The sequence below is a fragment of the Auxenochlorella protothecoides genome (genome assembly GCF_000733215.1).
Source record: "Auxenochlorella protothecoides strain 0710 unplaced genomic scaffold scaffold54, whole genome shotgun sequence".
NCBI classification, from domain to species: Eukaryota; Viridiplantae; Chlorophyta; class Trebouxiophyceae; order Chlorellales; family Chlorellaceae; genus Auxenochlorella; species Auxenochlorella protothecoides.
In genome coordinates, this window is record NW_011934258.1 from 491,646 (window position 1) to 516,550 (window position 24,905).

At 65.8% G+C, this 24,905-nt stretch overlaps 12 protein-coding genes across 12 annotated transcripts in view; 5 read left to right on the top strand and 7 right to left on the bottom strand.

Annotated features, from left to right (window-relative positions):
- The window catches only part of F751_4803 (Myb-like protein A), a gene marked incomplete at both ends in the record, with an annotated part of 3,995 nt that extends 2,566 nt beyond the window's left edge, over positions 1-1,429 (top strand). Inside the window, 4 exons of the mRNA XM_011400904.1 lie at positions 249-384; positions 616-813; positions 1,018-1,238; positions 1,352-1,429. Of these exons, the coding sequence (XP_011399206.1) occupies positions 249-384; positions 616-813; positions 1,018-1,238; positions 1,352-1,429 (633 nt within the window). The remainder of the gene's footprint in view (positions 1-248; positions 385-615; positions 814-1,017; positions 1,239-1,351) is intronic.
- F751_4804 (hypothetical protein) lies at positions 579-875 on the bottom strand (the record flags this gene model as incomplete). Its single annotated transcript, XM_011400905.1, has 1 exon — positions 579-875. The coding sequence occupies one exon, from the start codon at positions 873-875 to the stop codon at positions 579-581; it is 297 nt and encodes a 98-aa protein (XP_011399207.1).
- Positions 1,430-1,678: 249 nt separating the features above from the next.
- Positions 1,679-2,089, bottom strand: F751_4805 (Histone H3.1; the record flags this gene model as incomplete). The annotated part of the gene is made up of 1 exon (XM_011400906.1): positions 1,679-2,089. The coding sequence occupies one exon, from the start codon at positions 2,087-2,089 to the stop codon at positions 1,679-1,681; it is 411 nt and encodes a 136-aa protein (XP_011399208.1).
- On the top strand, positions 1,730-2,011 carry F751_4806 (hypothetical protein; the record flags this gene model as incomplete). Its single annotated transcript, XM_011400907.1, has 1 exon — positions 1,730-2,011. A coding segment is annotated over one exon (282 nt), but the record flags the coding sequence as incomplete, so codon positions are not given.
- A 294-nt stretch (positions 2,090-2,383) lies between the features above and the next one.
- F751_4807 (Histone H4) lies at positions 2,384-2,695 on the top strand (the record flags this gene model as incomplete). The annotated part of the gene is made up of 1 exon (XM_011400908.1): positions 2,384-2,695. The coding sequence occupies one exon, from the start codon at positions 2,384-2,386 to the stop codon at positions 2,693-2,695; it is 312 nt and encodes a 103-aa protein (XP_011399210.1).
- Positions 2,696-3,079: 384 nt separating this feature from the next.
- On the bottom strand, positions 3,080-5,832 carry F751_4808 (Myb-related protein B; the record flags this gene model as incomplete). Its single annotated transcript, XM_011400909.1, has 8 exons — positions 3,080-3,112; positions 3,200-3,327; positions 3,818-3,914; positions 4,080-4,154; positions 4,424-4,754; positions 5,046-5,350; positions 5,604-5,696; positions 5,803-5,832. The coding sequence occupies 8 exons, from the start codon at positions 5,830-5,832 to the stop codon at positions 3,080-3,082; spliced, it is 1,092 nt and encodes a 363-aa protein (XP_011399211.1).
- Positions 5,833-6,513: 681 nt separating this feature from the next.
- On the top strand, positions 6,514-9,122 carry F751_4809 (UBX domain-containing protein 7; the record flags this gene model as incomplete). The annotated part of the gene is made up of 7 exons (XM_011400910.1): positions 6,514-6,701; positions 7,254-7,377; positions 7,561-7,671; positions 7,894-8,027; positions 8,204-8,415; positions 8,707-8,868; positions 9,037-9,122. The coding sequence occupies 7 exons, from the start codon at positions 6,514-6,516 to the stop codon at positions 9,120-9,122; spliced, it is 1,017 nt and encodes a 338-aa protein (XP_011399212.1).
- Positions 9,123-9,422: 300 nt separating this feature from the next.
- Positions 9,423-10,476, bottom strand: F751_4810 (Histone H1; the record flags this gene model as incomplete). Its single annotated transcript, XM_011400911.1, has 3 exons — positions 9,423-9,455; positions 9,581-9,613; positions 10,195-10,476. 3 exons carry the CDS (start codon positions 10,474-10,476, stop codon positions 9,423-9,425), a joined length of 348 nt encoding a protein of 115 aa, XP_011399213.1.
- A 2,571-nt stretch (positions 10,477-13,047) lies between these two features.
- On the bottom strand, positions 13,048-17,207 carry F751_4811 (Methylcrotonoyl-CoA carboxylase subunit alpha, mitochondrial; the record flags this gene model as incomplete). The annotated part of the gene is made up of 10 exons (XM_011400912.1): positions 13,048-13,242; positions 13,590-13,703; positions 13,873-14,208; positions 14,568-14,708; positions 14,972-15,327; positions 15,518-15,602; positions 15,782-15,958; positions 16,239-16,568; positions 16,796-16,926; positions 17,024-17,207. The coding sequence occupies 10 exons, from the start codon at positions 17,205-17,207 to the stop codon at positions 13,048-13,050; spliced, it is 2,049 nt and encodes a 682-aa protein (XP_011399214.1).
- A 510-nt stretch (positions 17,208-17,717) lies between these two features.
- F751_4812 (Methylglutaconyl-CoA hydratase, mitochondrial) lies at positions 17,718-19,652 on the top strand (the record flags this gene model as incomplete). The annotated part of the gene is made up of 7 exons (XM_011400913.1): positions 17,718-17,978; positions 18,138-18,247; positions 18,418-18,473; positions 18,689-18,740; positions 18,862-18,965; positions 19,121-19,194; positions 19,473-19,652. 7 exons carry the CDS (start codon positions 17,718-17,720, stop codon positions 19,650-19,652), a joined length of 837 nt encoding a protein of 278 aa, XP_011399215.1.
- A 270-nt stretch (positions 19,653-19,922) lies between these two features.
- F751_4813 (putative cardiolipin-specific deacylase, mitochondrial) lies at positions 19,923-21,713 on the bottom strand (the record flags this gene model as incomplete). Its single annotated transcript, XM_011400914.1, has 4 exons — positions 19,923-20,305; positions 20,479-20,656; positions 20,817-21,416; positions 21,696-21,713. The coding sequence occupies 4 exons, from the start codon at positions 21,711-21,713 to the stop codon at positions 19,923-19,925; spliced, it is 1,179 nt and encodes a 392-aa protein (XP_011399216.1).
- A 1,089-nt stretch (positions 21,714-22,802) lies between these two features.
- On the bottom strand, positions 22,803-24,789 carry F751_4814 (putative beta-1,3-galactosyltransferase 13; the record flags this gene model as incomplete). Its single annotated transcript, XM_011400915.1, has 3 exons — positions 22,803-23,084; positions 23,160-23,938; positions 24,342-24,789. 3 exons carry the CDS (start codon positions 24,787-24,789, stop codon positions 22,803-22,805), a joined length of 1,509 nt encoding a protein of 502 aa, XP_011399217.1.
- Between the last annotated feature and the right edge of the window lie 116 nt (positions 24,790-24,905).

Sequence of the window (24,905 nt, forward strand, 5' to 3'; positions counted from 1 at the left end):
CGGAGCGGTCGGCCGGGCCCAGCCCCGCCCCCGTCGATGCCCCACAGGTCTCCCAGCCCGCCGCGGGGGATGCCGCAGGCGCGCCGGAGCTAGCCGGCAGGGAGCCGAGCGACGGCCGTGGCCCCCCCTCCCCGCCCCTCCTTCCCGCCATGCACGGCGCCCCCTCCGGCCCCGAGGCCTGCAGACCGGCACAGCGGCCCGGCCAGGGGGGGCCCACGGCCGCGGCGGCCCCCGACACCCATGCGCAGGGCGGCGCAGCGGCGCTGCGCCCGCCACACCCGGGGCCCGCAGCCAGACAGGCGTTGAGGCTGGACCTGGAGCACTCAAATCCCCCCTTCTTTGCGCGACTGGCCGCGCTGGCTCCGAGCCTGGAGGGCAGCAGGGGTGAGGAGCCGGGGGCGGGGGGGGGGCGGATTACTGGGAAGGGGGGGGGACAGGCTGATCCGGCATGCATCGTGGCCAGGTCGGTTGACGGCCCAGGCTCCATTGCGGCGGCGGCGTGGGAACACGAATCAGCGTGAGTCTCCGCATGCGGCCCATCGCCAGCCCATAACACCTGTCTCTCAACCCCTGCACACCTACCTACCCCCCACCCCACCCCCCCTTCCTGCCCAGTCACGCCCATCAAGCTGAGCACGGCGCTTGGGGGCGGGCCGTCCCTGCTGTCCCCTCCCATGGGCCCCCTCCTGTCGCCGCTGGGCTGCTCCAGGGACGGCCAGCTGGAGAGCCCTCAGTTCCATGGCCTGGTGACCCCCGAGTGGGCTCGCCAAGGCCAGAGGGGGCCGGGCAGCACGGGGGAGGGCCGGCACAGAGGTGGGTGGGGGGTGGGGGGGGAAGTGGGGGGCATGGCTGGCCCAAGATCGGTCCATGATCATGCCGTGCAGCCAGGGCAGCGTAGCAGCGGCAGACGTGGTGCTGCGGCGAGGCCATCCTCTCTGTGCGGCCCCAGAGAACGTGCCGTCTGGCTGGCAGCTCCTACAGCACCCTGAAGGTGCTTCAACTCCACCCACTCCGCAGACGCCGACTTCGACACGCGGCGCGCTGCGGTGACGCGCCGCCTGCCCATGGACGAGCTGGCGCCGGACCCCGCCTCCCCGCGTGCCGCCGACCTGCAGGGCTTTGGCAGCTTCTCCATGGTCCTGGGGTCGCCGCCCAAGAAGGCTCGGATGGCCACGCCCGTCCGCGGCGGCGCACCCGCGCCCGTCGCGGACGCGGCGCACCTGCTGCAGCCGGAGAGCGTGGGCCGCACCGCCCTGGCCGCCTACCTCCAGGAAGGCCTCGGGCTGGCCTCGGGGGGGCGGGGCCGGCCAGGCAGCGCCGCGGCCGCGCCCTCCCCGGGCCCCCCGCCAAGTGGGCGGGGTCCGCGACGGCGGACATGAACAGCCGCAGCGTGCGCACCAGCCTGCACGCCCTGCTGGAGCAGGTGTGAGGATGAGGTGGGGACCCGCAGCTTCCCCAATTATTTACCGCAAAGCTTGCCGGCAGCGTGCAGTTTGCTCTCCATGTCCACACCCCTGCCCACACATCACCCCTTGTGTACGCTACCCCCTCCCCCCCCCCTCCCGCCCAATGTACTTGTGCTCCTCGGTATCACTGTAAGATTCTCCAGGGTCACTGTGGTGGTGTTGATTAACACCAGGTGGTGGGTTGATGGCACGGTACCCTGGCCTTACTACGCTCAAGCGCGCTCGCCACGGATGCGGCGGGCCAGCTGGATGTCCTTGGGCTGGATGGTCACGCGCTTGGCGTGGATGGCAGCCAGGTTGGTGTCCTCGAACAGACCGACCAGGTAGGCCTCGGCGGCCTCCTGCAGGGCCAGCACGGCGGAGGACTGGAAGCGCAGGTCGGTCTTGAAGTCCTGGGCGATCTCGCGGACCAGGCGCTGGAAGGGCAGCTTGCGGATCAGCAGCTCAGTGGACTTCTGGTACTTGCGGATCTCGCGCAGGGCGACGGTTCCGGGCCTGTAGCGGTGAGGCTTCTTCACTCCACCCGTCGCGGGGGCGGACTTGCGAGCGGCCTTGGTGGCCAGCTGCTTGCGCGGGGCCTTGCCACCGGTGGACTTACGGGCGGTCTGCTTGGTGCGAGCCATTGTTCTTGATGTGTTTTGATGTTGAAGGATTCTGTAGGCTGGGAGATTTTGTGGGAGTGCGGTCCTGTCGCGTGGATTTATGCTGGAGACAGGGCCTCACGAAACACTTCCCGCCACCGCCATTGTTACGGAGCACAAACCGATCCTGCGGTCCAAAACGGCAATACTGGCCCATCGGCACAGTGTGCAATTTGCGTCCTCGATACTCCATATAGCAGGCCCCGACCTTCGAGCTCAGCATCATTCTCACCATCTCAACACAGTCTCCCACCAGCAAATCAACCTTCTGCAAACATGTCTGGACGCGGCAAGGGCGGAAAGGGCCTGGGAAAGGGCGGTGCCAAGCGCCACAGGAAGGTGTTGCGCGATAACATCCAGGGCATCACCAAGCCGGCTATCCGTCGCCTGGCCCGCCGTGGCGGTGTCAAGCGCATCAGCGGCCTGATCTACGAGGAGACCCGCGGCGTGCTCAAGGTGTTCCTGGAGAACGTCGTGCGCGATGCCGTGACCTACACCGAGCACGCCCGCCGCAAGACCGTGACCGCCTTCGACGTGGTCTACGCCCTCAAGCGCCAGGGCCGCACCCTGTACGGCTTCGGCGCCTAGAGCCGCGGAGTGCCACCGGCTCCACGCCAAGCCCCACCTCACCACTGGTGTTATTCAACACCACCTTGCTCTGGAAAGAAGATCAGCCAGGGACGTGTCATTGGGCCGGACACCACAGAATGTCAGAATGCTCCACAGAAAATTGAAGAAAGGGGGGGGGGGGCATGATGCACGGGAGCGACAGAAAACTGGGGGGGAGTGCATGCCTCAGGCAACGTGTGTGCATGTCAGGTCTGGTTGTTCGTCGGACTACTTGCTCTCTTCTGATCCGCAGAATGGGGTGGTTTGGCACCAGGGATGGCGGTGTCGAGTGGGATGTTGACTGGCAGGCCATGCTGCCACATGAGGGGGAATTCCAGCCGCCCAGGGCTTCACAGCCAGTGGTCAGCGGGCCATCGACGGCTTGGGGAGGAGGGCCTGCGAGGGAGGGAGGGGGAGGGTTGAAATGAGATGGCAAGCTCCATGCGATGCTGGACCACAGCGCACCCCCCTTTGCCGACTCACGTCCACCAGCAGCTGCAGCTCCGCCGAGCTGAAGGTCGGGTTCAGGTACACCCCCGGCTCCTGCCCCGCACTGGCGTTGGGGTATGCGCCGGCCTGGCCCGGTCCCCCGCGCAGCCGCTGCGCCAGCTCTGCAGTGGGGTGGCAGAGGGTGCGCGTCGAGGGCAGAGGGGGGTGGAGAGCAGAGCGGTGCATGTCGAGGGCGGGGGGAACTGGAGGCACGCGCGTGGAGCCCAGGCCCCGCATGCACGCGCCACAGCGCGGGGCCCCAGGTACATGCCGCCGCCCACGTCCCAAAGCATGAACATCGCTGCCCACAACAACATCCCCCGGGCCCTTGCTACTCACGCTGGCCTGCGGGCCCGTGGAAGAAGTCGAAGCTGGCCGCGGGCGTGAGCTCCGGCGTGGCGCCCAGGGCGCCTCCGCCGCCGCGCCGCCAGCTGCTCCTTGTGCGCAGCAGCGGGTCGGCGCGCGGGGAGCGCGCAGGGTCGGGCTGCGCGGCGCCGGCGGCGCCCCAGCCGCGGCCGGAGGCCGGCCCCGGGCCGGCCCCCACGCCGGCGTTCAGGCTGATGGCGCCCTCATTGGCTGGCCGTTGGCGCCCGCCTCGCCGGCCCCGCCCACCGGGGTCGAGGTCGAGGCTGAGCAGGCGGCCCACGTCCCAGGACCCGCGCGCTTCCAGCCCGCGGCTCATCAGCCGACGCAGCAGCGAGCGGTGCTCCTCCGTGAGCGCGGTGGGGGAGTCGCCGCCGCCGCGCGCCGCGCCCGGCGCGGCCTCGCGTGACAGCGAGCGCGTCATGCGCCGGCCCTCGGGCAGGGGCGCCTCGGGCCCCGTCCCCGGCGCGGGGCCCAGCGTGTTGCTCAGCCAGGAGACGATGTCGGCCACGCCGCTGGCGTCCGGCGGGGTGGGCTCCAGGCCGCCGCCCTCCACCAGCTGGCGCCAGGACGTGCGCGCGGCGAGCTGGAGGAGAGGAGGAGAGGATGTTGGAGGGGGTGGAGAGTGGGTTTGCAGGGTTTTGTTGGGAGGGGGGAGGAGGACAGGGCATCGCGCAGCGGCGCCATCCGCCAGTCAAACCACTGGCGGACGGCCGGGTCCACGAAGCGAGCGAGCCCTCGCGCTGCGGTTGTCTGGGCGGAGCCCCATGCGTGCTCCAGACTCCACACGCACCGGCAGAGGCGGGGAGGTCCGACCACCCCCCACCCCCCCGGGTCCCAACCCTTGCGCCTCACCGGGTCGGAGGCCAGTTCCGGCAGCTTGTAGTGCGCGGGCGGGGGCGGCAGCGCCCCCTGCTCCGGGTCCAGCATCTCGATGTGGATGGGCGCAGCCATGGCATTCACCTGCTGCGCCAGCTGCACCTCCCACGGCGTCAGCAGCTCGCGGCTCACGCGGATGGCCAGCGGCGCGGGCGGCCCCTGGCCGTGCCCCGGCGCCACGTTGGCGGTGCCCATGCCGTGGGGCCCCAGCACCGCGCCGTGCGGCACCGCCATGCTCGGCGCCAGGCTGTTCTGCTCAAAGGGGGAGGGCAGCACCGCACCGCCACGAACCCCCGCCACGGGGTACCTGCGAGTGGGAGGGAGGGGGGTGGGGGGGCGTTGGTTCGAGTGGCAACCAGCCAGTTCCATTCAGGCGCGTGGTGCCTAGGCAGCCGATTCCCGCTTAATATCCACCCCCACAGCCCCCGGGGAGGGAGGGCCAGGCGCCCGAGGAGGGACGCACAGGAGGAACCTGTCAGGCTGGTCGCCGCATGACTCCAGGGTGCCTGATGCCTGCACAGAGTGCGCCCCCCCCCCCCACACACAAAAAGGAGGAAAGAACAAGGAAGCAGCACCACCCCCTAGCGCCACGCCGCACCCCTGCTGTTGCTGATGGTGGTGGGGATTGAGCTGATGCCCCGCGGCCTGGCCTGGCGGCCCACGCCGCGCCCGCTTCGGGTCGGTGCTTGGCGAGCCCATCTCGGTCAGGCGCGGGTGCTTGCGGACCAGCGCGTGCCAGCGGTTCTTCACCGCGTTGTCGGTGCGGTCGCCGAAGATGCGGGAGATCTCGGTCCAGCGGTTGCCCAGCTCCGCGTGCGCCGCCATGAGCTGCGCATCCTCGTCCGTAGACCAGCTGCAGGTCTTGGCGTTGATGCTCAGGAAATTCTTCCAGCGGCGCCGGCACTGGACGTGGGGCAGACAAGTGGGGGGGGAGGGGCTTGCTGAGGGGGCAAGGACGGGCTGGGAAAGGGGCTTGGGGCGATGGGGAGGGCTGGGAAGGAGGGCCGGCAATGCCGGGGAGGAGGTTGCAGATGGGGACAGGAGGGTCTGTGCCTCGAGCTGTGCAGATGTACTTCCAGAGCATGCAAGCGGAAGGAAGGGCCGCATACGCACTGGACTGAGCTCTGCAGCAGTCCCCAATACATCACCTCCCCACCTGCTTGCTGGACTTGCTGCGGAGCTTGGAGGAGATGAGCGCCCACTTCTTGGAGCCGTGGGCGTCGACGAGGTGCTGCAGCTCCTCATCCTCCTGATTGGGGGGAGAGGAGCAAGCTGAGCACACCCCGGCCTCACTCAGCGAGGCAGGTGCAGGGTGCTACTCCACCCCCCCAAACACTCAGGGCATAGGACCTCACCTCTGGCGTCCAGATGAGGGCGGTGGGCATCGCCACAGACGGTGCTGGGATGGTGCTGCAGTGGTGGCCGGAAGGGAATGGTCCCCAGAGTACCTCTCTACCTGTGGGGACCGTGCACCGACCCAGCGCCTTGAATTATAAGAAAATTGCATGGCTGCAAAGTATGAGCTGCATGGCATGGCCATGGGCCGGAGGGTGGCCGGGCTGGCGAGGAATAGGGAAAGAGTCCAGCGCTCTCACCTCAAGCAGGGAAGTCCAGACGACGCATGCGGGTATCAACAGCTCCCAAATTGCTGTATATATAGAGGAACTTGAAGCAAGCCACTGCTGGCTTGAGAGCCCTCCTACGAGAGGTACCAACGACAAGGGCCGGCGAACTCCAGGCACAGCGTCGCCGGGGCTCTCAAGGAATTTGCACTGCACAGAAATGAGACACAATCCTCCTCGAGCCGTTCGACAAGCCGGTGCGACCAGTATGACGGCTGCTCGGAGCTGCTGGCACGGGTTTGCCCCGATGGCCGTCCCGCGACCCAGCGAGGGTGGGACACACTGACATGGATTGGAAAGTCGGAAATCTCCTTTTAACATGCTCGCGACAGGGGACAGGAATGGATGCGAGGGATCCAGCCTGCTACATGCTAAGCAAGGAAGCCGACTCAAATGAGTCGTTTATCAAGGCACACGCCACTCTGAATCAGTCTGCGCTGCTAGATGGTCGACTCCGAAGTGATCGCCTCCTTTTGCGGGGTCACCGGCGCAGACAGCGATGTGGCCATTCAGATGCTGGAAGCAACCAATGGAGATCTAGAATCTGCCATCAATTTCTACTTTGCTGCCGAGGGCGCTGCAGGCGGTCCAGATCGCGATGACGACGAGGCCCTTGCTCGCAGGCTCCAACAGTGAGTCATGCCTGAGGGCGACCATCGACCAGAATACCATGCACCGTGCCTTGGAGGCGAGCATCTGAATCCAAATCCAATGTGCAGGGAAGCGAACGAGCCGCTAGAAGATGCTGTGCGGGCTCCCATGCCCGTCGTCAATCAGAGGCTTGTGGGGGATCTCCTGCCGGGGCCCATTCAGACTCGACGCAGGTAGGAGGAGCAAGGGCCCTCGGAGGCTGACTCAAATCATGAAGTGCTCCCTCCAGCAGCGCTCAGTGTTGTGACGACAGTGTGCATGCCGCACAGGCCATGGTCCATCCAAGGGTGGACCTCCGCTGGCGCTGATGCAGTTGCTCCTCTCCAACTTGTCGTGCAGGGCTGTTCCGATTCCCCAATCGGTTGCCAACACATTCAGGGAATCCATGTGAGTGTTGGGCACGTGCTGGTTTGTGGTTGCGATGCGTGCCTCACCACAACCCCGCTGGCGATAGCCAGGCTGCATGACACATTGATAGTGGCCTGACTGCCGAGGGTGCGCTGAGATGCTCAACACCCGCTGCCTGCCGACAGGGACGCATCTGAGCAGCCCTCCAGCGGGGGACTGGCGGCGAGCTTTGAGCCTCCCCGCGAGCTGCTCTTCCACGGCTCATTTGAAGATGCCAAGGAGTCTGCTGCCTCCAAGGAGCAGTGGCTGGTGAGACTGATGGGAGCTTGCCAGTGGTATCCTGAAGTGCAACAGCTGCCGCCCACCTTGTTGATGGCGCCCATGCGGGCTTCCCCTCTGCGCGATGTCCTTGCACGTCTTCATGCGCACTCCACATGGTCCAATGCCCCTCCCACTCATCCCTCGCACACCCCTCTCCCTTCCCCCAACCAGTTGCTGAACCTCCAGGCGGCCGACCAGTTTGCTTCCCACCAGCTCAACCGCGACACATGGCGGGACCCCATGATTTCCGGGCTCGTGTCACAGAACTTTGTGCTTTTCCAGGTAGGGCTGCGGGGCGGGCAGGGCATGACACCTGGGTGCTGCTGCAACCCCTAGCGTGCCGCCCTTTCCTCCTTGGGAGAGCCTGCAGCCTGGGCACACAGGTCACTGGTGCCCTGGGCATGCAGGTCAGGCACCAATGCCCCCGCTGTGTCCCCGGCCTTCTGTGCCCAGCAACGATGCTGTTTCCTCCCCTCCCCCCCCTCCCCCAATGCACCATGCCAGGTTTACCAGGGGGTGGAGGAGGCGGAGGTGCTGTGCGGGGTCTATCGCGTCTCCAAGCTGCCCTGCATCCTCGCCATCGACCCGGCCACGGGGGCGCTCATGCGGCAGTGGGCGGGGTTCCTGCCGCCAGACAGGTGCGTGCGAGGAGGTCCTGGGCGGCTGGCGGCCGCCAGGTGCTCAAAGGGACTGCCAGACAGAGTGTCGCTGCTGGGCCTCCGTTCCACTTGACAAGTTCCGGCTGGGACTGCGGGACCTGACAGCAGTGATGCCACGCTCTCTATCCCACCATCCCATTTGCTTGCCCCGCCAGGCTGGCAGAGGAGCTGATGCCCTTCCTCGAGCACACGTTCCTTGACCCCGGGGCGAGCGCCCTGGCCGCAAACCGGCGGCGCCGCGCTGCGCCGAGCGCGCCAGCTGGGAGCCTTCCGCGTGCCGGAGCGGCGAGCGAGGACGCTGAGCTGGCCGCGGCCATCGCCGCGAGCCTGGAGCCAAAGGCGGAGTCGGGTCTCACGAGCGCAGGCCGTGCGGCCGGCGCGGCCCCAGCGCAACCTTCCGGCTCTGACGCACCCCCTGCTGCAGCGGCGAGGGGGGAGGCAGCCGCGGGTCCAATACCAGCGGCGGCGGTGGCGGCGGAAGCCGCCGCGCGTCTGCCTGTGGAGACCTCTGGCCCGGGCAGCTGTAGAGTAGGTGAGGCTTGGCTTCACAGCGTCCAGAGCGGGAAGAGGGTTGAAGTCATGGGGCGCCCAGCTGAAGTGAGAGGGGCTCTCGCATCCCGTCTCACCCTCATGAAGCCCTCCACCCACCCACCCACAGCCGTTCGCTGCCCAGACGGGTCGCGGCTGCAGCGGAGGTTCGAGCAGACCGCACCCCTCGAGACCCTGCGGGACCTCTGCATCGCCTCCTGCCCCGAGGCGGCGGCTGGGCGTCCCTTCTTCCTCGCCCCCTCCTTTCCAGGCACGCTTCGGTTGCCAGGGGGTGGGCCTGGAAGTCCCTCAGCTGGTCAATTGACGCAACCATGCGGGGGACCCTGCGCAGCTCAATTCATGCTAGGAAGGCTGTGGATGGCACATGGGACTGTGGTCCGATGGTGGGTAGCTTACAGTCTCTCAGGCCTATCCAACACCCTTTCCACCCTGCTCACAGGCGCCCAGCCGCTGCTCGACATGGCTGCTGACCTGACGACCTCTGGCGCAGCCGACTCCATGCTGGTCATGAAGTGGGCGGAGTGACCCTGTGCCGAGTGCAGGAGCGGCAGCCAGTCCCTTGTTCTTTGGCACCATTTTCACAGCCTTCTTGCGGACAGCAATGTTTACCTGTCATGTTACACTACAAGAGTCAGGCGGCCACCCGAACGGGCGGGAGTCAGGGCAGAGAGCAATAGACTTTGCAGTCAGTAGAAAGGAAGGGGGTGCGCATGTGTCAGCACGGCCCCGTGTCAGTTGGGGGTGGGTGTCGTGTGTGGCAGTGCATGGAGCCGGGTGGTGCAAATGGGAGGGGGGGCCTGGGTCATCCAGGCGTCGATGATCGCTTCACTTCTTGGATGCCGTCTTCTTCGGCGCAGCCTGAAGTGGGGAATGAGGCAGGCGTGGTGAGATGAGTGTCTGCAGAAAGCAATCAAGCCTGGGTGCCAGTTAATCAAGCAGAAAGCTTCTGCAAAGTTTGTCCAAAGCATCCGATTGTGACATACCTTCTTGGTGGGTGCCTTCTTCACCGCCGTGGCCTGTAGATTGGCAGGGCGTTTGAGCTAATGAGTTTAGGCTATGCTCTGATTAGCAAGACGCATGGGTCTACCACAACGACTGTTCTCTATTGCCCACCTTCTTCGCTGCCGCGGGCTTGGCGGTCTTGGGCTTGGCGGCGGTCTTCGCCTTGGGCGTGGCCTTGGGCTTGGCAGCGGCCTTAGGCTTGGCTGCCGTCTTGGGCTTGGTGGCCGCCTTGGGCTTGGCCGCCGTCTTGGGCTTGGACGCCGTCTTGGGCTTGGTAGTGGCCGTCTTAGGCTTGGCGGCTGCCTTGGGCTTAGCGGCTGTCGTCTTGGGCTTGGCAGTTGTGGCCTTGGGCTTGGCAGCTGTCTTGGGCTTGGTCGTGGTGGCCTTGGGCTTGGCAGCAACCTTCTTGGGCTTAGCAGCGGCCTTCTTGGGCTTGGTGGTCTGTGTGAGCAGTGGCGAACCAGCAGTTTCAGGCGGCATCCCGTTCTCGAGATTATGGTTGTCTGCTGGCTGTCGTTGACTGAGGTCCCCATCTCAGTACGTTCAAAAAATGGTCCGAGCCGAGGCATCACGGCATGTCAGTACCCACCCTCACCTTGGTCGCGGGGGCTGCCTTCTTCACGGGCTTCTTCGCGGGCTTCTTCAGAGCATCGGACAGCTTGAAGGAGGACTTCACCCTCACCAGCTTGCCCGCGCCCGCCTGCTTCTTCAGCTGCTGAGCCAGCACCTTCTCCCAGCCGGTAGGAAGCTTGTGCTTAGAGCCAATGAACTTCTTAATTGCCGGGTAGCTGCTTCCCGTGCGCTCCTTCAGGCCGGAGATGGCCTCGCTGATCAGCGACAGGTACGGCGGATGCGCGGGTGCGGATTTCGGAGCCATTGCGTCGGGCGATCTGGGACGTGGGGAAACCGAAATTTGGATGCAATGAACTCGTGGAAGTATGTTGTGCACTCTTCGGTGCACGGAGTACCATTTGGGGCGAGCCTGTGCGACAGCCCACGCCCGATGTTACCCAACGACCGTTGGGCCGACGCTGGGGAGGAAAGAAGGACAGCGAAATCTCAACACAAAACACAAGATCCAGGTCTCATGCGGGATGCACGTCGCCTGATTCTCCATCACACCAATACATATGATCCCATCGTGTCACCTGAAACCGAGAAGGGCCGCAAGCCTTGCTAATTGGTGGACTGAGGGGCATGCGACGGGTCCGCCGGAAAACACATGGATCGGTGTGCGGGATGACCGCCGTTGTGCTCAGGCATCTCGCTGCATGCAGCGAGCGGCCTGCTCGAAGCGAGACATCCAGAATTGAAATTTGCGAGCCTGAGAATTTCTAGAACACTGTACAAGCACGATCACTCTCTTCCAGGGTTGTATTGTTGACGAGGCTGGCTAGGGGTGTGGCGCTCACTGAAACACTACAGGAGTAGTGCCCACACGTGAGATCATCCTCACCACATTTTCGATCCATCAAGGAGACAAATGATGGGAGCCCATGTAGGGGGCATTGCGAGAGCATGCCATGGGCTCCCACCCACGTTGATGCTATTGGGACTGCAGCACACACGCTAAGTTAGAAGGTGTCACAGCCGCGTTGGACTTTGACGTTACTCAATATGGTACAAATTATGCCCTGAAGATTCTAGGAGTATGTCCATATACTTTTCCGTTGTCAATTCTCTGAATGAGTGACTTGACGGCGGAACATATTGCAGGCCCAATCATCAAACTAGTTTCACTCACAGACTCAGAGCGAGCTTGTCCGATTGTGAGACTATGGCGTGAGTTCTGCGGACGATTGTCAACAAAAGAGTAGACTTCTCATATTTATACACACACGCAATCCTGGCTGCACCTGCCCCTCTAGGGGACCCCCCTCCTTCGACTCCGGCGAGGCATGTCGAGGTCGAGGCAGCTTCGCCTGGGCACGGCGCGCCTGGCACCCCTCATGACCCGGCAACTCGCTTTCTTTCCCACATGTTTTGATATCCGAAATCGTCAGCTGCATCAGAGGCCCCACGACACCTCCTGCACCCTCTGCCGTCCCCTTCCCCTCTGCAAACGCGTCAACTCCGACATGGTTGCCAAGACTACCACAACCACCAAGGTGCGCTCGGGAAAGTGTCGAATCTTGCATACCCATCATTAAATGCCGCTCCACGGTCGGCCTCGGACCACGACGTCCCCGCATGCTCTGCGCACCTGTGTCGGAGCCTGGCTCCCTCGCCATTCTGGGCACGCCCGAGGGCTTTGGACACAACATGTGTTGGAGTGTCTCGAACGCCGCATAAACCCTCACCTGGCCTCCATGCCCACCTGTAATACGCGCAGCGCGGTGCCGGAGTGAAGCCCAAGGCGGTGCGTTCCGGCAGGGGGGAAAGGGGGCCACCCCGTTAACAACCAGCTGTCGGACCCCATACCCGCCCTGTCGACCTTGAATCTTCCTCTTGCAGGCTCCCAAGAAGGCCGCTGTCAAGGGCGAACTCCAGAAGGCAAAGGCCACCGTGAAGTCTGCGGTGAGGCCGCTTGGGAGGGACCCTGCGTCAACCAGTGTGATACTTTGTGGGGTGGGAATGAAAGTGGTGGCCGCTGCAGAAGTACTGGTGCCGAGTCCTCCCGTGTCGCGCCCTGACATGTGCAGGTCACCAAGGCGAAGACGGCTCTCACTCCCAAGAAGACAACTGCCAAGAAGACCACGGCCCCTAAGGTATCCTGGGTGTGAGACTGCCTCCTGCATCCCCTGTGGGAGCATGCCCTTTCCTCCAGAGCTGGCCGAGTCACTGTCTACCCCCACCAGCCAAGAAAAGCACCATCCTCCCATCCACCCTGCAGAAGACGACGCCGCTGACCGCCAAGGTGAAAGCCGCGCTCCCAGCTAAGAAGGTGCGGGGGCCATAAAGAGTTGGTTTCTTCCTGGGCACTACCTGTGAATGAGGGTCTGGGAAAAACTACAGCGACTTTGATCTGCATCTGGAACGCAATCACTGGCTCTACCATGCCATGTTTTCCGATGCTGTGCTCGTTCCACGCACCGACCTCGCTCCCACTTCCTCCATCTGGCAGAATGTGAGGAAGGTTTGAGCCCAAGGCAAGCCCGGCCCACCTCTGGCATCCACCCGGCCCCTGTTCCCCTGTGCCTGCCATCCGCATGTCTGACACCCTGACCCTGGCCAATCGACCCTGACTCTGTGCGACCTGACCATACACCATGTGTACACCCCCGCTGTAACATGCCTCCTGACGATCTGGAGCCTGCAGTGTTTTAAAGGGTCGAAATTGAAGGCAGGCAAAGATGCAGCGTCTGGCAACTGCGACCCCTGCTGAGCTGGGCGCATGGGAAGGAGGGCTCGACCGAAGTGACTGCTCAGCCGCTGCCGCCCGACACGAGAAAGCGGGTAAAAGACGCGCCACGCCGCTTCCCAGGACAATGGAAAGGAGGGAGTGCGCTCACGCCGTGGCCTCCGCAGGCGCCGCCTCCACGAGCGCCAGCTGGTGCCCGTCGTCCACCTGTGCGCCCACATGCGCCGCCAGCTCGGCGACGTTGCCGGAGAAGGGCGCGCACACGGCGTGCTCCATCTTCATGGCCTCCACCGCCACCAGGGGCTGGCCCTCCTCCACCCAGTCGCCCACGCTGACGAATACCTTGAGACAGGGTTGAAGGGGGCAAAGGTGGCTGTGCTTTGACCGTGCAGGTACGAGGCGATTCTGGCCGGTGAGAGAGTCTGAGGAGGCTTTACACCAGAGCGTACGGCAGGCACTGCCCGCTGGCTACCCCAGCGTCGTGCCACCCCTGCTCCATCGTCCGATGGCCGGAGCACCACAGCCCAGCCCCTCCGCAAACAGAAAATACCACCCCGCGCACGCACCTTCACGACCTTGCCCGGCATGGGCGAGCGGATCCTGCCCGCCGCCGCGCCGGCGGAGGCCGCGCCGGTGCGCTCCCAGCGCCGGACCACGGTGCGCCGGAACTGGGAGGCCCGGCCGCCCACCCACAGGTCCAGCACCTCCTCCTCGCCGCAGACGTGCATTACATAATCGCCGCGCACTCGCCGCCCCGCCAGCTCGGCGCTGACACGGTCGGCCGTCACCTCCACGTGCCGCGCCTGCAATGAAGATGGCGGGTGGGAGGGGCGACAGGTGCTGGGATATAGCATTCCAAGGTACGAAGAAGGCGGCACGATGTGCCTGAGTCCAGTGGAAGGCTTACTCTCAGATGCCGCCCCGCCGTCCAACCCCCTGACCCTGCCCGCCCCAACTCCTCCCTCGCCTCACCTCCACGCGGGCCTCGGCGCCCAGACCGGACCCCTCCGCGAGGGCGGCCCCCTCCAGGGTCACGCCGCCGCCGGCCCCCACCAGGTCCAGCTCCAGGCCGCCGGTGGCGGGGGCGTGGCCGAAGCCCACGCTCGCGCGCGCCGGGTGGTTGACGCGGAAGGCGCTGGGCTGGCGCCAGGGCTCGGGGCAGGGGACCTTGGTGGAGGCCGAGGGCTCGCCGGACGCATGCGGCGCCGCGTAGATCAGGGCCGCCAGACAAAGCTCGTCGGTGCCCGGGGCGACCCTCTCCAGCAGGCTGTCCTCATGCTCGGCGATGAAGGAGGTGTCGACGCCACCCTGGAGAGCAAGAGGGGCAGGGATGTGAGCGTGTGTGGGTTGGAATTCGAAGGTTCTGATTTTCTCTGGATCATAGGGCGCATTACCCTGCAGGTGCATTCCGTGGCGCGGAAACAACCAGGTGCGGTCCTTGGTCACGCGTGCTTCCCTTGCCAGGCTCGGAGCAGGCTCCAGGCCTGGAAGCAGGCCCAGAGGCCTGGAGCCCGCTCCTAGGCCTGCCCCATTCCTAGCATGAGCTGAACAACCCCTGCAAGACACAAACAACCATCACCAGCCGCACGACCCCCACCCCCAACCCCCCCCCGGGCGCTTGGACCCACAAACACACACCGTCTCGGAAATCTGGGTCCTCGCGTCACGCGGCGCATGAACTCGATGTTGGTGGGCAGGCCCGCCACCTGCGTCTCGCCCAGGGCTGCGTGCAGCGTGCGCAGCGCCGCCTCGCGCGTCGGGCCGTGCACGATGAGCTTGGCGATCATGGGGTCGTAGTGGACGCCCACCTGCAGGGGAGGAGGGTTGGGTTGCGAGGGAGTGGGGCCGGGGGAGGAGGAGGGAGAGCCTTCTGCAACACAGGCCCAGGGCCGGTCACGAGCATCCTTGCCCGCCATGCCTGGCCCGCCTGAGTTCTGGGCCTGTGACTCCCCACCGCTGACTCACCGGGCTCTACATCCGCTGGCCAACCTCCTCCCCCTGGACACCGCGCCCCGCAGATCCCCTGGCCCCCTCCCCTCCCAGATCTCCTCCCCACCCCACCCCCACACACCTGGTCCCCCTGGTTGATGCCGCTGTCGACGCGCACCGCGCCCGGCCCGAACTCGGCGGCGCCGGGCGGGGGCCGCCACCGCAGCAGCCGCCCCCCCGCCGGCAAAAAGTTGTTGGCCGGGTTCTCGGCGTAGATCCGCGCCTCAAAGGCGTGGCCCCCGATGCGCAGCTGGTCCTGGGTCAGGGGCAGGCGCTCCCCCGCGGCCACGCGCAGCTGCCACTCCACCAGGTCCACGCCGGAGATGGCCTCGCTGACAGGGTGTTCCACCTGCAGCCGCGTGTTCATCTCCATGAAGAAGTATTCTCCAGTGGCAGTGTCCATGATGAACTCCACGGTGCCCGCGTTGCGGTACCCGACTGCCAGGTGGGGGGGGGGGGGGGAGGGAAGGGCGGGGAATGTTACGGAGTCGGGGGGAGAAGGGGAAACGTTGGAATGGTCCCTGTGCCAGCAAGCAGGGTATATTACCAGGATGGCGGGCCGGACTCTCGCGTCAACCCCAGGTTCCCCCCCCCAATGGCACAGAAAGACCTTGTGCCCCGGCCGCACCTGCCGTCGCAGCCGCCGTGGCCGACTCGCCGATGGATCGCCGGAAGGATTCGCTGATGCCCGGGGCAGGGGCCTCCTCGATCACCTGGAGTGGAGGGAAAGGTGAGGGTTTATGTGGTCATGTGTGGTTTTGTGTGTGAGCTGGCGGAGGGGCTCACACCCGTCCACTCATGACTCAGAGAGCCTGTACCTCGGGCTCTTCCCTTGCCTCCTCATCCCCCCGTGATTCCCAACTGCCCCCTTTCCCTTCCTCCTCAAAGGCACCTTTTGGTGGCGCCGCTGCACGGAGCAGTCGCGCTCGAAGAGGTACACGGCGGCGCCGTGCGCGTCAGCCATCACCTGCACCTCCACGTGCCGCGGCCGCTGCACATACCGCTCCAGCAGCACTCGGTCGTCGCCGAAGCCCGCCAGCGCCTCGCGCCGCGCGGAGTTGAGCGCGTCCTGGAGGGTGGTCGGATGTGTGGTTTGAGGGGGGGGGAGGGGGGGCGCCACGCAGCAGCACCCGGCAATGAGCACGCAGTGCTCAGTGTGGTCGGCATGGGACCACGAGACGCAGCTGGACGAGCGCTTCTCAGCAACCTGCATTTGCCGTGCCAGCCATGCAAATACAGCAGCCCTGGCGCGCCGTTGCACACCCCTCCTGAACCAGCATAACACCCCTTCGGCCCAAGCACAGCCTCGTCACTCCCCATGCAAGCCACCCCCGGACCCACGGCCTCACCATGAACTCGGCACGGGAGGCAGCGAGCTTCATGCCCTTCCCCCCGCCCCCAAGCACCGCCTTGACCAGGACGGGGTAGCCTATTCGGTCCGCCTCGGCCTGCAGCCGCTCGTCGGCCTGGTCCGCGCCGTGGTACCCGGGCACCACGGGCACACCTGCCGCCGACATCAGCGCCTTGGCCTCGCTCTTGTTGCCCATGGAGCGGATGGCGGAGGCGGGGGGCCCCACAAACGCGACCCCGGCGCCCTCCAGCGCCGCGGCAAAATCGGTGTTCTCCGACAGGAAGCCGTAGCCGGGGTGGACCGCGGTGGTGCCGGTCAGCTGGGCCACCTGGGATGGGACGGAGGGGGTGCGGGGGAGCGGGTGGCGGGCAGTCCAGGTGCCGATCCGGGGAATGGGCTGGCGGGGCATGCACCCCAGCCTTGAATGATTCAGGGACCCAGCTCAAGGCCTCTGCCTCCAGGCGGCAGTGTGAAGATGATTCATGTAAGCACCTCCAAAGCCCCTCTAAGGTAGAGGACCCCAGAGGATAACAAGCAAGCCATGACGAAACCCACCTCCAGGATGCGGTCGGTGCGGAGGTAGCTGTCACGGGCGGGGGCGGGCCCGATGCAGAAGGCCTCGTCGGCCAGGGAGACATGCTTGGCCGCCCGATCTGCCTCGCTGTACACCGCAACGCTCGGAATGCCTGAGAGGGGGATGCGGGAGGGTGCCATATCGTGGCTGCACGTGCATCATGGTGACACAATGGACTCCTCCTGTCCCTGCTCGCATGTCTCACGCACCAAGCTTCCTTGCAGAGGTGAGGACTCTGCATGCAATCTCCCCGCGATTGGCCACCAGCAGCTTCGAGATGGCGGGGGGCTGTGTCGGCAGCGGCCCGCTGGTGAGGTTCCTGGCCAGGTGCCGCGTCAAGCTCGCCAGGAGTGTGCGTCGTTTGCTCCTCCCATGGAGTATCAGAGCATTCATGGTACTTATGGGTGTGTTTCAGATATGCAGGGCGGCAGGAGGGGGTCAGATCTGTCGAGTTGAGGTGTCGGAGGCGAGGGGGGCCGCGGGGAGGAAGAGTGGTTCGCAGAGGCGAGCGATGCCAACTTGCAAGCGCCCAGAATAGTACGAGCTTTGATCAAGGTCTATCAACCAGCTGGAGGCCAGCCAGACACACGACCAGCCGGGTTTTACTTGGTCGCATGGTGCTGAGCTCCACGTCAGCGTTTCGGCGAGACAGGCGCCCCGCGGGATGAAAGTCGAAGCGAGGGATCGTGGCGCAACGGGATGTTGTGGGATCATCCAAAGCAATTCTGGTTGCACTTGATCAAGCCACGCGGGAGGAAACTTGCACATCGTGGGATCATCGGTCCTCAGGTCTGTCGTCGTCGGGCGTAGGGGAGGTCGGCAGCGGGCTGCCCTGCACGGTAGACTTTTTTACCTCGTGAATCCAATGCTTCATTCTGTGTGCCCTCCACAGATCCGGCCATGATGCGCCTTGCGTCACGTTGCTGGAGCAGGGTGGGTGAGCGTGGGCTCTCCACAGGCCAGTTGCAGGTGGCCCTGGAACCCCTGGATGGCTCCATCTTCATGCTCACCCTGAACCGGCCTGATGCCCGGAACGCCATCGGGCGCCAGTTCCTGAGGGAGCTGAAGGAGAGCCTAGACAATCTGGTCCAGGAGAGGTCCACCCGATGCGTCATCATCAAGAGCTCGGTGTCCAGAGTGTTTTGCGCGGGTGCCGATCTGAAGGTGGGCATCTGTGCTGGGGGGGCGGGGGAGCCCAGGGGTTTGGGAGCTAGGATGTCCAGCGGGGGCAGGGGCCAAGAACTCAAAGTGGTAATGCCAGCTTCTCAGCGCTGATCTGGGAGTCTGTGTTTCCCAAGACCTTCTCTGGAAACTGCTTTGCAGGAGAGGGCAAACATGACCAGGCAGGAGGCCTCCGCGTTCGTGCGTGACTTGCGCGGCACTTTCTCTGCCTTGGAGGCCCTCCCCATGCCCACCATCGCCTGTGTTGATGGGTGGGTGCCTGGACCCATCGATGCGAAGGGTTCAAGTGGGCGTCTGCTTGCTGGAGGGTTTGCAGCTGGCTGCAGATGTTCATTGACAAGCGCTGCCTGGCTGCAGGCCGGGGCGTCTTTGGCGAGGGCGGATGCACGCATCATCATTCTCCTCAATCTCGATTTTGCAGGTATGCGCTAGGTGGTGGTGCAGAGCTGGCACTCGCCTGTGACTTCAGGGTTTGTGGTGAGTCATTGGGGTTCAAAGCGACGACGTGCTTCCTTCGGCAGGGCATTCCTGTCGAGGCCCAGCGCAGCGGGGGTGCGACATCCTCGGCAATCGCTGCAGTGGCTGCCTTGATGGGGTTCATGCTTGTTGTCTGCGTCGCAGATGTGCTGTCCCCACCAGCTCTGAGTGGTCAGTGAATGTTCCAACTCCTTGTGTGCTCCTTTCCATTCCAGGGACTGGCGCCCAGTTTGCGTTCCCCGAGACTCGCCTGGGCATCATTCCTGGGTCAGTCGAGGACTGGAGGCGGGGTTTTGGACGATCAATGGACAGTACAGCAGCAGTCGTGGGCAGCCATGGTCACTCCGGGCCTCTTCCCATGTCCCCGCCCTCAACACTCTCCCTGCAGGGCGGGGGGCACGCAGAGGCTGCCGCGTGTGGTCGGGACTCCCAGGGCCAAGGAGCTCATCTACACGGGGCGCAGGATATCTGCGCAGGAGGCCCTGGACATCGGTGGGTGCCCGCAAGGGGCAGCTGGCTGAGGATTGGGTGGCGCGGGGACCTGGGTGCGGGGTCCTTCCCTCCCTGTGCTCCTGCCTGTGACAGCGGCTGCCCCTTCTCCCCCCTCTCTCCTTTGAAATATCAAATCCAACCTTCCCTTCTCCCAGGCCTGGCCGACCACCTGGCTGACTCCGTGTCTGCTGAGGACCGGGCGCTGCGCCTCGCCCGCGACATCGCTCAGGTGAGGGGGGGTGCCTAGGTGGCCGTGCCGGAGGCCACAGTTTTGAAGGGCGGGAGTTTTATGCGGCAGTCGACTGGTGAGGGGCAAGGTTCAGGGGCAACTGGCCCTCCATGCCTGGCCGGTGTCAGCCGGCTGACCATGTACAGAACGAGGGCTCGTCCATTCTCAGTGAGCAATCCCAGTCTGCACACATCAGCACCCACATCCCAACCTGGGGCAAGTCTGTCGAAGGAAGAGCACCAACCCAGTCCCTGCCCCTTCTGCCACCATGAATGCAGGGGGGACCTGTGGCCCTCCGCATGGCCAAGCAGGCCATAGGCCTAGGCATGGAGGTGGACCTGGCCAGCGGGCTGCTGGTGGAGGAGGCGTGCTACGCCCAGGTCATCCCAACCCAGGACCGACTGGAGGGCCTGAAGGCCTTTGCAGAGAAGCGGCCACCCGTGTTCAAGGGGGAGTGATTGGGCACTTGCAGGGCGGCCTCTCTGTATCTGCTCTACAACCCCTTCCCAACCGCATCCCCCACCCCTTGTCCATGTGGCAAGGCTCTGTGAGAGTAGAGCATGGGAGTTTGCCAGACCCAGGGGCGACCTTGCTGTCGCCTCCACGACTATTTAATATCAGTCACAACAATACAGATCCGGAGTGTCCAGTGTACATCTACAATTCCAATGATGCTCGGGTGTGTTGTGGGGGGTCCTGGAGCTCCAGGCTTGAGCGCCTGGCCACGCCTAGCCGCTGCCCTCTGCTGCGACGCTCTTGCCCTCCCTGACAGCAGCGTCCTTGGGCCCCACACCCACGGCCTGGCCCTCACCAGGCGCCTTCCTTTCCACCTGCTCCTCCAGCTCATCAGGGGGGTGGAAGGGCTCTGCAGCGGCGTGCGGACCCGCGTCCGCCGCCGCCAGCAGCGCGCCCCTGCCCTCTGGGGACAGGTACGCCGATGTGGCGTACGCCACCTGGCGCATGAACTCGCTGGGGTTGTCGATGAAGAGGTAGTGCCCCGCGCTGGGGGTGGTCAGGATCTGCAGATCGGACTCACAGGCGGGGCTGCGCTGCTGCGCCAGGGCTGCCACCATGCGCTTGGCGCCCGCCGGGTCCATCCAGTCCTTGTCACCTGGGTCATGCATCGGTTTGCAGGGAGCATGAGTCGGTGTGCCAGGTCTGGAGGAGGGGTGCCAAGCCGGTGCGCCGACCAGTTTGGATGGCCAAGGCCGGAGAAGGGGCCGCTCCCATCACCAGCCTTCCCCTCCCGCCCCCCCGCCTCTCCCACATCCCAGACACACGCACCGTAGAAGAAAGTGACGGGCACGCTGAGGTCGGCGCAGCGCTCCTCCAGCGCCGAGCGTGGCCAGGCGTAGGGAGCCAGGATGTGGCGCAGCGCGAACTCACCCGACCCGCGCGCCGCCAGGATGTGGTAGAAGTACGATTCGAAGCGCGCCACCTCGTCGTCGTTGAAGGCCAGGCCCTGCAGAGAGTTGTGGCGACTGGTTTGGAGCGTCAGAGCGGTGGAAGGTGTGGGATGGCAGGGCATGAGGCATGGTGGACGCCACCCCCACTCCACCCTCACAATAAACACGCCTCGCCTCCTTCCCCCCCCCCCCAACCACCTGACAACACCGGTTCACCTGCTGGAAGCGGCCGCGCGCGTAGCGTGCCACCAGGCCAGGGCCAAAGGGCCCCAGCCCGCGGATGACCCTGCCCGGGGTCAGATCGTGGTCCCAGGCCGCGATGGCGGCGCGCGCCAGCTGCCCGCGCAGCGTCCAGCGCCCCGCTAGCGCAGCGGGCGGGCGCCAGTCCGGGGGCTGGCGCCCCACGCCCACAGGCGACACCAGCAGCAGGTGCTGCACGCGCTCTGGGTACCGCGCGGCGTAGCAGGTGGACAGGTACCCGCCCATGCTGTGCCCCATGAGCAGCATGCGGTCCAGCCCCGCCGCGGCGCGCCACGCCTCCAACGACTCCACGAAGAAGGCCACCGCCTCCTCCGTGGAGCGGGCCGGGAAGCGCGGCCGCCCGGACAGCCCCGTGCCCAGCAGGTCCACGGCGTGGAAGTGGAAGGCGGAGGCCAGCCCGTCCACGATGCGGAAGGCATGCCCAGACCCCGCAGCGTACCCGGGGATGGCCACCAGGGGGGGGGCGGTCGGGGTGGGGAGGGGGGGCCGGTGATTGTGTGCATGTAGTCCGCCGGGCCGGGGCCGACCTTGACATCGCTGGTCTGGGTGGGCGTCCTGAGCGGGCAGGAGGGTGGGGGACAAGGTGGGAAGACGGATGGGGATGGAAGGGAGAGTTTACACTCTGGAAATGGTGTGGTGGTGGGTGGGGGGGGGGAGAGGAGGGTGAGCCAACCACGTGCACAGACAGGCTTCCCTTGTGAACACGGATCATGTCACTCTGAACAACAGACACCCCATCCTCATTCGCACTACCCGCAGAGCGCGAGGAGACGCTCCTCAGCCGCCACTGCCTCCTTGTGGCTTGTCTGCCGCCACCGCGAGTACCGCCGGTACCTGCGTCGCAGCGGGCATGGTTGGAATTAGGGACGCTGGGTTACCGAGCAGGCCGCTCCAGGGTTGGGCGCAGGCAGGGCATGCAGGTTGGCCCACTACCTCCCAGGGCACAGCTGCTCCAGGCATGATAAGGGACCCCTTTCAAACAGCATGCCAAAAGTATGGCGCCCGTCTCATCACGCCGGCATCCTGCATACCATGGAGTTGCGGCGATGGCCGGGGAAGGGGGGGTGGCGTCGGGCCTGGCCATCCTCCGGAACACCAGAATCAGAGAGCGCCGCACCGTCGCGGCGGGAGAAGGCGCCAGAGCTTGGGTTTTGGTCGGTTCTCAACGTGATCTCAGGTGCAGACCGCCAATGGTTGGAGGCCGCTCCTGGCTGATCAGCCGAACGCGCCGGTGCCAGAACCTCGAGATCACTTCTTGCCTCTTCCTGGTCAACACACAGGGAGAGTGCAGCCTGATGCCTATGACAGGTAATTATAAAGGTATGGGGACAGAGAACATTTACACTCGGCGTGCCGAGCGATGTCGCCTCGTCTTGAGGCAGGGAGGGGCCCCACCTCTCGAGATTGTGGTACCCCCACATCATTGAGGCATTGTCAACCTTCCTGGTGGCTTCCCCCCTTTGTGCAACTCGATCGTATTTCAGTCAGCTAGACCACCACCATCCTGTGGACCAGCGGGGGAGCCAGAACAGGCGGCACAGCATGAGCATGGGTTCAGGGGTGAGAGAGGGTTCCAAAGGGCGGGGGCCCGGGGAAAATGAACAATCTTCTGGTCAACGTGAATCAGTGCTTTCGGGGTACAGGGTGTCGGTGGTCGCCGCAAGCCCCCTGGCCTGGCCAGGGGAGTCAACTGTCTCAGGTGGCACACACACACACAGTATGGGTGGGGCGGGGTTCAAACTCGGGACTCGGACCGGGTGGCGGGGCTCCAGGCTGGCTGCATCGTCCCGTCCGCGCCAAGAGAAACCAAAACCGTTCTCATCTACGTATCTATTGCTGCTGCAGGCCGGGCCGGCCAGCGGGAGGGTGGGTGGGGGGTCTGGCGCGGCGCGGGGCCCCGGCGCCATCCGGGGTCGGCTGTGCTGGCCCCGCCGCACCCCCCTACATGAACCCATTCAGCTGGTTGTCCGGCAGGGAGTTGCGCCAGGCGCGCCAGCCGTCGTAGTCGTTGGGCGTGAAGTCGCCCGTGGCACAGGTCACGCCGCGCCGCGCCCAGAGGCCGCTGGCCTCCTGGGCGTGCAGGCCCGCCTGCAGCAGCGGCGCATCGTTGTCCAGATGCTTGAGCACCGTCCCCGGGCCGCAGTCGTTCCAGGCGGCCTTGAAGCCGTCGTGGTGGTGCACGCGCGCGCCGCTGCCGCGCAGCAGCGCCGCCACCATGATGTCCTCCCAGGGCATCCGGCCCCACCAGGGCGGCGCGGCGGCGGCCGGCGCGGCGGCGGCCGCCGCCGCGCGCTCCACCACGACGTGCACCAGGTCGCGGGAGAGCGCGTAGCCCCAGCCCGAGGCCCAGCGCACGCCCAGCAGCGGCGCGGCCTGCGCGTCGCTCAGGTCGGCCTCCGCCAGGTACCACTTGTTGGCGGGGTCGCGCAGGGGGGCCCAGCCAGGCCAGACCCCGGACTTGTTGGAGTCCAGCTGGCCCACGTACATGCCTGTCAGCCAGGGCGCCGCGCGCGGGAGGCCGGCCACGCCGTCGAAGCGGGCCGCGGCGTCGGGGGGGGCGTCGATGGCCACCGAGAAGTCGTGCGCGCCTGTGGCGATGACGTCCAGCAGGGCCTGGGGGCGCAGGTACACGTCCTCGTCGGTCTTCACCACGTGGGTGAAGTTGCAGGGCGAGGCCAGCGCGTAGCGCAGCAGGCGCAGCGTCTTGTTGGGCAGCTCGCGGTAGCGCTCGCGCCCGGGCACAACCACCACGTCGCCGTGGGCCGAGACCTCGTCGGCCAACAGGGCCAGCCCCGCCGCCGCCTCGGCGGGGTCGGCGGGCTGCGCCAGCAGGAAGCGCACCGCCACGCCGGGATGCAGCCGCCGGGCGTCGGCGGCCCAGGTGGCGCGGATGGCCGCGCGCTTGGCCTGGCTCTCGGGGCTGCAGCAGCGGCTGGTCACGCCGATGAAGACGCGCACCGCCCCACGCGGGCACCAGGCCGGCAGCCGCGGTGCGGCGTCGCTGTCCAGCTCGGGGGCGCGCTCGCCAGCTGCGCGGCCGGCGAGCGCCTCGTCCGGGAGCTGGGCCGCTGCGTCGCCTGAAGGTGAGGAGGGAGTGGTAGGGTGGAGGTAATCAAGGGCGTGCCGACAAGAGGTGAGGGGCGAGGGGGTCCAGATATGCTAACACCGCGCCCATCGACGCTGGGCGGCTGGACGCCCTCGCCTGGGGTCCATTATGCGAGGGAGCTGACCAAAGCCCATGAGTTAACAATCAACCCGAGAGGTTCGTTGACCATTCCCACAATACCCAAAGCATTATCCCGGGCCCCTGCTCACCGGGTTGGTAGAGGGAGATGTCGTCCCAGGCGGAGGCGTCCAGGGCGTCGGCCAGGTTCACGATGTAGCCTGCGCGTAGGGTTGAGGGGCATGGCCGCCGTTGAGGCAGGGACAGCCCCGATCACGGCACTGATCTCACTCGATCCACCCTCGTACCCGCCTCACCTGCGTCCCTAAACTCCACCCGGGGCTGAGCGGCCTTCTCGGACCCTTGGCGGCGCTGGGCGAGCCCCGTCTCGGGCCACTCGAGGGTCTGCAGGGCCAGGCGTCGAGACAGGGAGGCCCTACCCCCCGCGACCCCAGGCTCCGTTCGGGCCCCGAGGCTGGTCGGGGAGCCGCCAGTGAGTCGCAGGTAGGCTATCGGGAGGGTGAGGAAGGCCAGCCCGTACAGGATGGCCACCGCGACCAGCAAATTCCTCCAGGCGCCCATGCCCGGCCGAGGCCAGCCGGCGCTGTGCGTCAGACCGCTGCTGCTGGGGGTGCGGGAGGAGCAGCCCAGTCCATCGCTGGATTGACCGCGGGATGCCAGGAAGGACAGCCCGCCGGTGAAGGGGCTGCTGCGGCTGGTCCCGCCGAAGGAGGGGCAGGTAGCAGAACGGGGTATCAGGGACATCATGTCCCTGCAGAAAGTGCGCAGGCCGAAGGGAGGTGCCGTTTGTCAAGACCTGCCAGCGGCTCGAGGAGGGGGGTAGAGGGCTCGTAGCGGCCTTTTCAATGTGACAGCGGTGG